Raw genomic sequence first — 13,386 nt, 5'->3', positions numbered from 1 at the left:
AATTTCTCTTCTACAACTTGCTTTATTGTTCATAGACATCTTTATTAGATACCTTTGTCCCATTGCAACCCGGCACTCCTCTTGGACCTGGAGGACCATCCTGCCCAGGTAGACCCTGATACACAGGAATTAAAACAGGAAGTTTAACCATAAATGCTGCATGATTTTAAGTTAGCTAGAATTATCTTAGCTCTTTAAATATCTCACTGGGAGTCCGGGTGTTCCTGGAAATCCTGGTGTTCCTGGAGGTCCCTGATAGAGAAGGGGGAAAAAAGAATGTGTCATTTAAAAGTTGAAATGTGAAAAAAAAGAATCCAGTGTTGAGTTTTTTCAGGACCTAGCTGACTGTTAAGGTACAATAAGGTAAAATGGGGGCACCTGCTGGCCAAAGTAGAGCATTACAACCCCAAATTATTCAGTGCTGAGAAAGCACTAAAAATTCATCCTGTTTATTTAACCGGGGAAGAAAAAAACAGGTGAAATTTACCTACTTAAAAAAAATGTAACTACCTTTTATGTGTGTGTCTGTGTTTTTAAAAAAGCATAAACATCCATAAACTTCAATAAAAAAAAAATCAATAAAATTATGGAGCCATGTCTTATGTTTCTCAGTGTGGCAACGGCTCAAAATCCCTATGAAGTCTTTAGGAAAAATGGGGGAATTACTTACTCTAATTCCTTTTGGACCACCTGGTCCTTGAGGTCCATCACTTCCCTGAGAGAAAGAACAAACAAACAAACAAGAAAGCATTAATGATGAGCCTGATCATCTTTGACTCCACACTGTGAGCAGCATCAAAGACCAGTAACAGCCAAGTAATGAATCTACAGTAGTATTACTGTAGAAGTAATGGAAAACTTATTCATGTCCTTTACTTAAGTAAATATCCAAACAGGACTACTGTGAAAAACTAAACGTATAAAAGCTAATGTTCTCATGAAAATGAGCTTAAAGTTAACCATCAGAACCAGATTATACGCTAAAATCGATTCAACACTGCTCAGGATTTGTGTAAAGCTTTAGAAGTAAAAGCACTCAAATCGAGCCTTTACGGGATTACCGCTGCGTGTGAGCAGCGTCGGCGACTGAAGGTTCTTATCACGTCTGATATTATCCTACCTAGCAACCACCTAACAAAAGCCTAAAACTACCTATTTGTAGTGTTTATGGACCTGCAACACCTGAATGCTTTGTGTTACTTCAAATTTACAGTAACATCATATTCATATTAACCAAGCTGAATTATACACAAGTATATTATAACATTATCATGTTACATGGCAACCACCTGGCAGTGGCAAGCCATTAGTTTAACACTTATGCATGTTAAAAAGCATTATATCACTTTCAACAGCGCAAAGACGCCGAAGTCTGTGGGATTTTCTGTTGTATTTGATGCTTTGACAAACAAAAATGTATCTTATACTTATCCAGGGGGATGTGCAGAAAACCTTTTGACTGCAGGAAACATGCTTAATGCAGGAAAACATCATCTATACATGTAATGACATAACTACCTAAATATTTAGCAATTATTCACATTATTGTCCTAATTATTTAGTCAGTTTGTTGACCGACAGTAGCTTATAAAAAAATCATAAAAGTTACCCAGAGCCTTATGTTGGGGTTCTTGTATATGCACTGCCGCCATCCAAAGTCAGAAAATAACCCACGTCTCAAAAATTGATATATTCAGAGTTTCAATTCAAATCAGTTCCTTTTCTCTTCTCGTCTCCTTGCCCTACAAACCCACCTTCTCTCCTCTGGGCCCAATTGGTCCTTCTGGTCCAGGGAATCCTGGGACGCCTGGCTGTCCTGTCAAACCTGGGAAACCCCTTTCACCCTGCAAGCAATGACACAGTCAAACAATCATTTGTTTCATATTTAAAGACCAGATAAGTTTCAGATTTAATTTCAGTCTGGTCATAATAGAAAGGCAGAGTTATTTATAGCCTGTAGCTAGGGCTGCACGATTAATCGTTAGAAAATCGCGATCTCGATTCATACTTATGTGCGATCTCATTTCCAAATGACAACGATTTAAAAAAAAAAAAAAAAGACGACGATTGTACCGCATTTTGATTCGGGACGTACTCTGCATGAAAACAAGCGCTCACTCTTCTTGCTCAACAAATGACAAGGGCGGAGCCTTATACCACGTGATACAGAAGCTGTGCCGTGTGATGCTAAAATTAGCAGGGAAAAAACAACGGAGAGCACGTCAGGGATGACGAGAAAGTGACAGGAGAAAATCCGTCCCGGTCAACCACCCAAACACCAATAACGGGAACCTTATACAGCGCTTCACTATACCCGTCGAACTCCCGCAGGCACAAAGAAATTACGGAGGCTATCACTTATCACCTGACCAAAGATATGGCTCCCATCAACACTGTGCAAAACGAGGGATTTAGGAAAATGATCAACACCCTAGACAAACGCTACACAGTGCCGTCCCGCAACTATTTTTCTATTGTTGCACTACCTGCTCTATACACGCAGCGTCGAGCAACAGTGGAGACGGAATTTCAAGCAGTACAACATTTTGCAGCAACGACAAAACGTGAGACATTTGTTGTTTTTATGTTTATTTATTGTTTTTATGTTCAGTCTCAACTGTTACGAAGTTGATGTGCAGTTAATAAGTGCAATAAATATTTATACTGGAAAAGAGAATCGTGAGAGAATCGTGATCTCAATTCTAAGCAAAAAAATTGTGATTCTCATTTTATGCAAAATCGTGCAGCCCTACCTGTAGCACATTAAACAACAGATGGTTTAGAGAGATGCATATTTACATTACACGTCTCCAAAAACCACAAAATGCATCAAAATCTGAAAGGTGTGTTTTGTTGTATTAACTAATTATTATGGACCCAGTGATGTAGTGGTCATTAAAATGTGTTTGATTTAGTTAAATGAATGATTATTCATCTAATAAATCATGACACTGCTCTCCCCTCTACATAAGCTTCCTTTATGCGTTAAAAGTATCTGTATTAGAATCTGCAATACAAGCCTGTGTTTACTTGGTTTTGGATCCATACCAAAATCTGCAGTATTGGACTATTATTCATAGAAATGAGAGGAGATTAAAATGTACTGAGAAAGATTGAAAACATATTTCACAACATGAAATCTGCTGTCTTGAGTTCTTGAATGCTTTCTCTTGATTACTGAGGAGTCTTTGCACTTTGAGGTGACAGTCGTTGTAATTTGGCTCTATGTGAATAAAACTGAACTGAGTTGAATTAAACGTGTGAGTGTGTTCTCCAACAGCCGAGGTGTTTCTGCGTAAATGAGGTGAAAACTTTGCCCGTCTTGGTATCTTGTCAAACATCAGCTCCTCCCGTCATCCAGCTCATACAATCACAGGCAACAAAACACGGTGAAAGCCGGAAATAGAGCCAGGCTGCCTTTTAAAATATGTGTGAGCTTCAACAGCAAAATGTAAGATCCACAGAAACAAAATTCAAAAAAATCACAATTCATATTTCTGCTACTTTACTACATCTCTGTGTGTTATGATTCTGTGACATTATTTATTATTTAAAGACCCGTGTCCGTTATTTTGGCAACAGTGTTTCAGCCTGTGATAAGTCTGACTCAACTTAAATGCAGACTTCACTGTAAGACCGGCACTTGTCTGGTTATAGAGTAATAACAAAAAGAAGAAGATTTCATTAGTCATCCCAAGAAAAACTGTTCCCTGTGTGCGTGTTTTTTTTAAATATGTGTTGCTTTTAATTACGTGTAAGAAATCTATGAGAAATCGGGCCTTTGCTCCCTAACTCTGTGCCCTCAGTCGCAAGTTTCAGGTCAAAGTGAATATGTTCATTAATTGGACGGGAGTATTCAGGGTACACCCACTGGCTGTGGTGTCCAGAGATGGGCAGTAACGTGTTACTTGTAACGCATTACTGTAATCTGATTACTTTTTTCAAGTAACGAGTAAAGTAAGGGATTACTATTGCAAAAACGGTAATTAGATTACCGTTACTTTCCCGTAGTAACGCTGCGTTACTGCGTTACTAAAACCGTGATTTTTTTGCGAGAATGTCTCACGATAGTGACGTAAGCGAGTGCGCCGTTAGTGACAACAGCTGTGTGCAGACCAACAATGGATCACATATCGATTGTGAGAGAGTATGAGCGTGCAGCGTTTAAAGCGTGGAAGTACTGACCTTACTTTGAGTTTGATTCCATAAAAGTGACAAAAACATTAGTGTCCGCTGTGCGTGGGAAGAAAACTTCTTTTTACAGCGAAAAAAAATCCTAAACTTCCGAGCAAGCACCGAGTGCGCTACCACGTAATGGGGAACTCACAGAGAAACTCGCGGATTCTTCCACTGACCGCGGCACACCTGCACCAGGGTGAACCTGCGCCTGCCGTACTCCTGCTTTACAGGTGAAAATAGAGCAACAGGACCGCTAGTCTTTGACTTTATTTATGTTCTGCTGTGTTTTACTTGCATCTATTTGAAAGACTGAGTGTAAACACAAAAAATATTTTATTTCATGTGCTGGAATGTGCAGAAAATAGGTTTAAATGTTAAACAAATTACTTCCAGTCAGAGAATGTTGCATATAATTACATTTTTGCTTGATGCATAAAGTTAAAAGATTAAAACTGATAAAACAAGTTAAAAAAGAGACTTTTCCATTTGATTACATTTTGTATGATGGATTATGTAGAAAAAGTAGAATTGGGCTGAAAGATCTATCGCTTTATCACCTCTTCAGGTTGTAAATCGTGTTTTTAAAAAGTAGCTAAGTAACTAAGTAATTAATTACTTTTGAAAATAAGTAATCAGTAAAGTAACTGGATTACTTTTTGGGGGAAGTAATCAGTAATTAGTTACTGATTACTTTTTTCAAGTAACTTGACCAACACTGGTGGTGTCCTCACATTCTCAACACGGTGGTTACTAGTAATTGTACTAGTAGTAACTACTAGTAGTTACTAGTGATTGTGTGACACTGTGTTTACCTTTTCTCCTTTCACTCCACTGCAGTCACATTTGGATCCTGCACATCCATGGCAAGCCTGTTTAAAAAAACAAAACAAGAGAAAGACAAATGAGCGTCTTTGGACTTTTACTTAAGCAAAAAAAAATCAGCGACATTTCCAACGATGAATAAAACTAGCAATTACATTCCAGTGTTCTGAAAATAGAGGCTCTAAAGTCACTTTTTCCAATTCCATAACAAGCGAAAGATTCCCAGGAACAGACACAAATACTTTAGAGGTTGCATCAGGAAGGGCATCCAGTGTAAGAGTCCACCAAATCAAACGTGTGGAGGAAGCAGGTAAAAGCTAGAAAGCAGCTTTCTGGGTTCTGAAAATGTGTCTGCCACGTCTCCTTTTTGTCCTAATTTCCTGCCAAATCTGCAGCCTCAGCCATGTAAAATCAGTCAAACTCCTTTCCAGAATTGTAAAACCAAACAGTAAATTTAGTAAACTTCAGCAAGTGCTTCAGCATGCCACCGGGGGGCGCTGCATAATTACACTTTGCACATTACAGCACATGTCTTCCCACAGAGGAACAGCAAGGTCAGCGGATTCACCTGCAGGTTTGTTTGCTGATGAGATCGCAGCTGCAAGGTCGGCGAGGCCAAACAGTACTCTAAACTCAAATCAAATAAAGCTTTTATCTCACAGAGAGCACGTTTATCTTCCAAAATACTTCACTTCTTCCCATCCGTTAGACTTTGGATTCACTTTTTGTGAAGGACTAAAGACTGAGAGAGTTAAGAAAAACTAGGAGGGAGGGATGTATGCATGGGTGGATGGGTGGAGTGGGAGTGCCAAGCTCCTGATTAACTTTTCCCATGCCTGTTGACACAGTGAATGCCAGACGGGCATCAATTGCACGCATGCCAGGCAGCCAGGCTGTGAGAAAGATGGAGAGGCAGAGAGCGCACGAGAGAGGACAGACGGGCGGACATTCTTCTGTGTCTGCAAAAACGTTTTCGTGTCCGTCTTTGAGCTGACGCTTTTCACGGTGTTCTCGTTTTACTGACACGGAGGGGACGCAGCAAACTCTGAGTGCATTTCCTGGTTCATCAGTTTATCATTAAGTCTAAGAAATCGGAAAGATTCTGGAATAAAAGGCAGTAAACATGCAAAATTGTCTTATTGTTCTTAATTTAAACCTTCTTATTTGAATTTCTTCCCTGTAGGTTTTAGTCTTTGCAAGGAACTGAAGTAATGTCTTAAAAATGCACTGACATTTTGACTCATGTTAGCTGTTTAATAATGCAGATTTTGTGTCATTGTAAACTGATTTCATTCCTGTGATTTAGATTGTTGGCTTAAGAAAAACAGGCAATATGAGGTTGTGATATTTGTAACATTTTTTACTTTAAACTGATAAGGATCAGCTAATGTGTTGCCAACAGGGAAGTCACAGAATGCTATGCAACCCATATTATACTTGGTAGCTTGTTTAATTATCATTTACTGGCCATTACAAATTCAGATACCAAAAGGTTGACAAATAACTAATGCTGGGCGATAATATCGGCCCTGCCAATATATCGATCTGGCTGCAGTGCGATTGCACGGTCTTCCAAAGAGTATCGTGGGCCATGATGATCAGAAAAGCATCTGCCAATATGTGCAATCAAATACAACTGGAAATACAATATTCTAAGATCAAGTACCCACAATTAAGCCAACGTGGAACTGCAGCTCCTCTAATATCCACTCCATATGCGAGTGACTCCTCATAGACTCCAATAAAAACTAAACAGGTTTGATTTTTCTTTTTTTGAACAACTCTTTGATTTATTTTTGTTAAGACTAAAAAACAAGTCTGTTACTGACCCTTTCCCCCCTTTTTTAACTCGACCTTTTTCACTTCCACAAAGTGAAAGGGCCTGGGGTCAAAAATCAAGGCTATAAAATTGAACTTCACAATTAATCTTTGGCACATTAAACCTCACACAGTTTACCGTTTGCATTTCTGTGTACACATTTAAAACCAGTGCATACATGTTTACATTACATTTGCCGCTTTCCAGTGTGTGTGTGTGTGTGTGTGTGTGTGTGTGTGTGTGTGTGTATAGATAATATGCCCTTGGTTATATAAAAATCAAGACAGTCCTACTATCCTGAGCTGCATGAAGGCCAAAGCAAGGCATTTGCATGATTTTATCTCACAACTGGTGCAAAGTGCTGTCTGGGATCACAGAGGGATCACCAGTAGACACACACACACATGCCTAAATACATCTGTGTGTGTCTCTGTGTACGTGGGGGTGTTTTTACAAGCCTTGAATCTCCAAATTAGCCTCTGGTCTGCTTCAGCTCAATGCCGTCTGTTCTCCCACGCCCATGCCTGCAGCTCAGGCTCCATCCTTCTCTGCATCCATCTGTTTTTCTCCACACTCATCCCTCTTTTCTCCACTCTCATTTAACCAAAAAAGCATGACCGAGCTTGCTTGCTCTTAAAATAACTGAAACACTCAGCTACTCTCGAATAACCTGGAGATGTCCACTTAAACCAGCAACAGAGCTGATTTGGACTTGGTTTGTTCTTATAGTACTAGTATAAGTGGACTATAAGTGAACTTTCAAACTAAATGTTATTTGACCTGTATGTCCTGCCTAATAAAGCCTTTTCTCATGTGCAGACTGAATTTGCAATTAATTATTAATGATTAATCTCTGTCTCTGTTCCACAGCATGTCTTTTGTCTTGCCTTCCTCCCCTCACCCTCAGACAGTCATGGCTGATGGCCGCCCCTCCCTGGTTCTGCTGGAGGTTTCTTCCTGATAAAAGGGAGTTTTTCCTTCCCACTGTCACCAAGTGCTTGCTTCTACGGGGTCATATGATTGTTGAGGTTTCTTTCTTATATTTTAGGGTCTTTACATTACAATATAAAGCACACTGAGCACACTACATAATTAACCATGTATCAAGATATCTGGGTATACTTCCACTACTCAGCCTTGTTGCTGTCTTTCCCAATGGTTGCTTCTAGTGTGCAACGAATGGACAGAAATTGCCTGCCACCAAAAATATTTTTCTTCTCATAGACCACCATTATACAAAAAAACCATTTGCAAAACTGTCCAGCTAGGCTGCAAGGCTGCATATATATGTATATTTGCAAATAATAAAAACAAGCCTGGCAATCACTTGTGCAGTGATCCCTAAAAGAGTGGGCCACTTCCCCCAGCAGGGCTGTAAAAGTACAGCAGGTGGGTCAGGAGCAGTCATTTACAAAAATAAAAATGCTTTCATTTTAAATTTCATAATTACTTTTGAAATGATCATCTACCATTTATGATTCAGTATTTAACTAAAAACAATGTAAAACTAATTAATAAAAAGCTCTGATATTTATTTCTGATATTTATTTATCGCTCATTTGATCCAAAAAGTATCCAGTGACAAGATCAAAATGAATCAGAGAAAAGACAAAGAAAAGAAGTGCTTTAAATAAGTCTGGTGGGTTCATCAGAGTTTGGCACATAAAGTGTTCAATGTTCTTCAGAAAATGTTCAGATTTCAAATTTAACTGAAATGTTAATCCGGAAAAGGAAATTTGCCTTTCTCAGTGTAAAAGCTGTAAAGGTGGCCGAGATCTTCTTCTACATCCACGAACATGATGTTTGATTTCAAGTAACAGGTGTGTCCGAACACCGTCTGCCACTCTGCTGCCAGAAATCTTCACTTTATCACACAGAGGATGCCACTTATAAAGGTGTTTACTTTACAGCAAATGTGGCTAAAAACAAAGGGTGAACTAAGAAGAAACCAGGTGGCTTAAAAAAACGCAGCGTTAAAAGATCCTTCTCCCTTTACATGCTGTTCACTCCCTCTCTCTTTGCCCCCACAGCACTGAGGGGGCGTGTAATCCACTTAGAAAGGTCAGTGAACTGCAGATATTTGCTCTAGTCTTTCTTTCTTTTAACTCTCTTTTAACCCAGCTTAATTTTTCCCCTCACGCCAACCAAGCAACCAGGCCTGAGCAGAGCTAAAGCTACCAGTGATCTCCACTGGAGGTCTGTATAGGACCAGAAAACTGCAGCGGTGCAGCTCCGACACTGAGAAGCAGGACTACCAGGAAACAGCACCAGACTGCAGTTAATGTAGCTCTTCCTAAAAGGAGACATGAAGGTCTATGAACAGTATTTACGACACATATTTTAACTGTGTTACGTATTCATAAATTCAGTATAAATGAAACGAATTGTGCTCTACTCTTTTGGAGCACTATGTGTGCTACTTTAATGCTTAAATTTGCCTATTTTCATGTGAATCTGCACATAAATGCACATAAAGTTCCCAAAAAGTAAAAAAGTGAGTTAAAGTAGGTCAAACGTATTTATTCAGCACCTTTCAAGATAAACAACACAACGATTCTAAAAGTACATTCACAGGTGTGTACAAAGTGATGGACACACGATCCAGGTGAGATTGGGTGAGTTGACAAGGAGAAAGAGGAGGAGGAGGAAGGAAGGCACGTACCCGAGGATTAGACTGGCGAGACTGGAATTCCCCCCGACACTCATAAAAGAGTGACGATTAGACACGTATAGACGCTGCCCTGCCATGAGCACACACATATGCGTTAATGTAGCAGACAAACAGACACAAACACTCATAGACAGCACACACAGCTGCACAGACAGAAAGAGAGCAAGTCCTCGTTTTGAACATCGTTAAATGACGGCTGTTTTCTTACACCGATCACGGCACAAAGCGTGTTCGCTCCGGTCCGCTGGAAAGACGTGGGTGTCTAATCTGGTTCAATCGTCGCCATCCGAGCTAAACCAACCATCAAGAGCAACTTACTGTCCGATTATTTTTGATTATCTTGCTTCTTGAAAATTGAACTTTGTAAAAAGTTAGCTTGAATAACGCAACTGCAGCAAAGCGACACAAGATGGTACCTCTTTTCTTTTTAAGAGAGCATAGCTGAGCTGATTTTTGACTGACATGATAGCCATTAACAATTTATGTTTGCACTTGAGGTGAACTGGACTCGGTGCAGTCGACTCTCGAATGACTGGCATCGCAACTCAGACGCAATCACCAAATCAGAGCTGGTATAGGGGGTAAAAAGGGGGTCCGTCAGAAAATCTCATCTCCTAGTTGCTGCAGCTTCTTCCTCCCAGATAAGATCCATGCCATCCATGTATTGATGTGTCACTGAAATGGCAGTAAAGAAAGACCAGCTTATTCATGCCTGTGAAAACAATAAATGACATCCAAGTATCGGTGTCATTTACAGGCTTCTGTCGTTCAGGAGCTAAAGCATGTCAACTACCAGTCAGAAGGTGTTTTGAGCCCTTGTTCTAACATTCTGCATGTGGAGCGAGATGCTGCACCCTATACAAGTGTGTGAAAGTTAGGTTAAAAGTGCTTGTGTGAATGGATGAATGAGACTCGTGGTAAGAAACCACATGTGCAGGCAGAAGCACAACAAGAGTGAAGTCAATCAATGAAAAATTGGAGCGGCCCTGATAAATGATCCTACAAGATGTCGTCATCTGATCATTTAAGTGTCTCATTCAATGGTTGTTGGAGACGCATGAATACATCATTAGTGTTGCAGAAGCCTTAACATCTTTCCCCTCTTTTCTGTGCACCTTTTGAAGTAGCTGAAGTTGTGCTAGAAACCTCTGCTCATTTGAAAGATTTTGATACATCGCCCACCTTTGATGGTCAGTGGATTATAGAGCGAGAGGAAGACGGTGGATGCTTCCGTGTGTTCATTTCAAATAAGCAGTAAATAAATGACCACAAACATTAAAGGTTTTTGCCACATGTGAGCAAATCTGTGGCTTTATAGTTTCCTGATAGTCCAAATACGGAAAAAATAGCCACATCCTGTTACGGAGACTGGACAGACCATCTAACATGAAACGGTACCGCGATATTGTGAAGGTGCTGTTTTGTGTCTGAGCATACATCTGTCCCAGTCTGTGTGTGTGTGTGTGTGTTTACGGTGAATGGCAGTCCAGGCTCCAAACCGCTGATCCCTTTCATCACGGTTGGACTTTGACTACTTCAAGATGCCCTAAATGCGACGACCAAACTAAATATTTTGGATTTGACAAAAAATCCAGACGTGTGTGCTTTGACTCAGTGGCTCTCAGGAGGAGGAAGACCTCCCCGACCGATGAACGCAGCGTGTCAAACTCATTCGCGCACACATTACACGCCATCGTGCCACAGTGCCAGTCCTGGAATTCCATTGATATTCCTGGGAATTCCTCCTTTTTCCACCCCTCAACACAACTTTGGTTCCTTTCTTCTCTTTTCATTTGGCCTAACTAGTGTTGACCCCTGTGACCTCCTGCTGAGAGCTCCTTCAGGGCTGCTGACCACCATCCGTCCAGCCCTACCCACACTGTATGACCCTTTTACTGTGTGTTACATTTAGATACAAATACTTTCTTATTACCTCACCTAAAATCCTGTTTCAAATAAAAACGGGTTTTCCAACTGATCACTCTGCAGCTGAGCAAGTCAGAAATCTGTTTTTTCCTCATTTGAATCCAACAATAAAACTTTAAACATTACAAAGGATATCCAGTACAAGAGGATGTTAAATCTTACCTGCATGTGTGCTGTTTCATTACAAACACATTAAAATGTATTAAGCCAATGAACAAATTGTATATATTTAAAGGAACCTTGAGTAGAACCTTTTATTTTCAGAATAGGATCCAACATGAGAACAACAGTGAACTCAGGAGACAAATACACAGCAAATAGTTGTAGTGATGTAGGACATGTAGAGCATTGCTGGGAATAGAAGAGGATGAGGTGCTGAGGGGAGCCCTAAAGGAAGCAGCCGAAAGAACAATATGAAAAAGAAGAGAAAGAAAATCAAACAACAATATCAACATGCTTTCCTTTTCCCATAGACTATGTTTTAATAAATAAATAGAGTTAAAATTTGGACATAAAGTTTATGTCCCAAAAAAATGTGTGACTTAAAAGATATTTTAAATCTTAAAAGATATTTCTAAATAGATTTACTGTTAAAAAAAATAAATTAAATAAAATAAGAAGAAAAGAAAGAATCTTTAGCGCCCTCTGCTGGACAACCTGTGCTAGTCTGTTTCAGTGCTTTTGGCACAGTACATGCTACAAACATTTGGAACTGATAAACCAACATTGGATCAACGTATCAAGCTCTGCTAAGTAACCCTAAACATCTGTTGCGCATCATTTGAGAGACGCATTAATTAAAGTAGTTTCTACAGAACTGAAGCCTGCTGGGATCACACATAGAAACAACCCTTTATCCTTTACATCTGTAAAAACACACGTCACCCTCTGCTCCATGCTTTCATCTAGCAATGGGGTTTTTGTCTTTAACTTGTACTGAACCAAAACAAAAAGACTGTTGTGGTGCTGCAGTGATTAAACAGATGGAGGAGGTGTTTTAGGCATGTTCATCATAGACGTTCCAGCGAGGCGGGTAATACTTAATAATAGTTTTTTGTTTTGCAGCAAACGGACTAAAATTTCCTTATCCTTCACAGTGGGTTTTTCACACAAGGGGAGTTTTTTTTTAATGTATCAATCAGACAGACTCTGCTGAGAAGGACGTGAGCGTATTCTCATAGACGTCCTGAAATCATGTCTGCTTTGGCCTCTGATATCAGGAAAATCTCAGTGCTCATAAGCAGAAATGCTGAATGTACAGCAGATAGTGACGAGAATGAAAAACGACTGAGTCAAAAAGACACTGACAGTCTTTTTTGATACTATTCATGAGTCCAACTGAAATCCAAACTGAGCATAGTTTGAAGTGAGTTGATTGGAGTGAGTATAATGGACACCACTGGTACTAATTTCAAAGAGGAGATGCTATATTGAGGTCATGTATTGTAGTTAAGTGTCAGCAGAGGGCATTATCTATTTGTGAGCTCAGCGAGCTGTGAAACATGGCGACTGAAAGAAGCGTACAAAGTGTTTGGGAGTACTTTAGGTTTAGACCCACAGCCAAAATGAGCCAGAAACTGTGTGGTGTCTGAGCCTTTAACTAAATATGCTAATGCTTCAAAGTGCATTTGCGTTTAACATAAGTCCTCCAGCAATAATTGGCATATCAAGATTGAAAACCAATGTGAGACCCAGGCAGGCCAAGCCATGTGGAGCCTATAACAATGTTGCCCATTTGGAATGTGGGTACCCCACAGTGGATTGCCAACTGTGGGCCATGTAGTTCTGCCTGTAGTGCATCAAATGTTTTAACATAATACCTGAAGCATCATTACTATTTAATGCAGTATACAAGTGTGGAGTGTGAAATGTTACAAATAACTAACAAAATGTTGTAAATAATGAGAAATCATGAAAGGTACCTAATGCTATCTGTCCATCTTCATGGATTTGTGTGCTCATATAAGCA

The 13,386-nt window shown here is 39.8% G+C and overlaps 1 protein-coding gene across 1 annotated transcript in view; it reads right to left on the bottom strand.

Annotated features, from left to right (window-relative positions):
- The window catches only part of col4a5 (collagen, type IV, alpha 5 (Alport syndrome)), a 62,791-nt gene that overhangs the window by 30,988 nt on the left and 18,417 nt on the right, over nucleotides 1–13,386 (bottom strand). The window contains exons 2-6 of the mRNA XM_076881529.1: nucleotides 4,992–5,048; nucleotides 1,755–1,844; nucleotides 671–715; nucleotides 208–252; nucleotides 53–115 (exon numbers count right to left, since the gene is read on the bottom strand). Of these exons, the coding sequence (XP_076737644.1) occupies nucleotides 53–115; nucleotides 208–252; nucleotides 671–715; nucleotides 1,755–1,844; nucleotides 4,992–5,048 (300 nt within the window). The remainder of the gene's footprint in view (nucleotides 1–52; nucleotides 116–207; nucleotides 253–670; nucleotides 716–1,754; nucleotides 1,845–4,991; nucleotides 5,049–13,386) is intronic.

Source organism: Maylandia zebra, linkage group LG3 (assembly GCF_041146795.1).
Source record: "Maylandia zebra isolate NMK-2024a linkage group LG3, Mzebra_GT3a, whole genome shotgun sequence".
NCBI lineage: Eukaryota > Metazoa > Chordata > Actinopteri > Cichliformes > Cichlidae > Maylandia > Maylandia zebra.
This window is presented reverse-complemented; position numbering and strand designations above follow the sequence as displayed.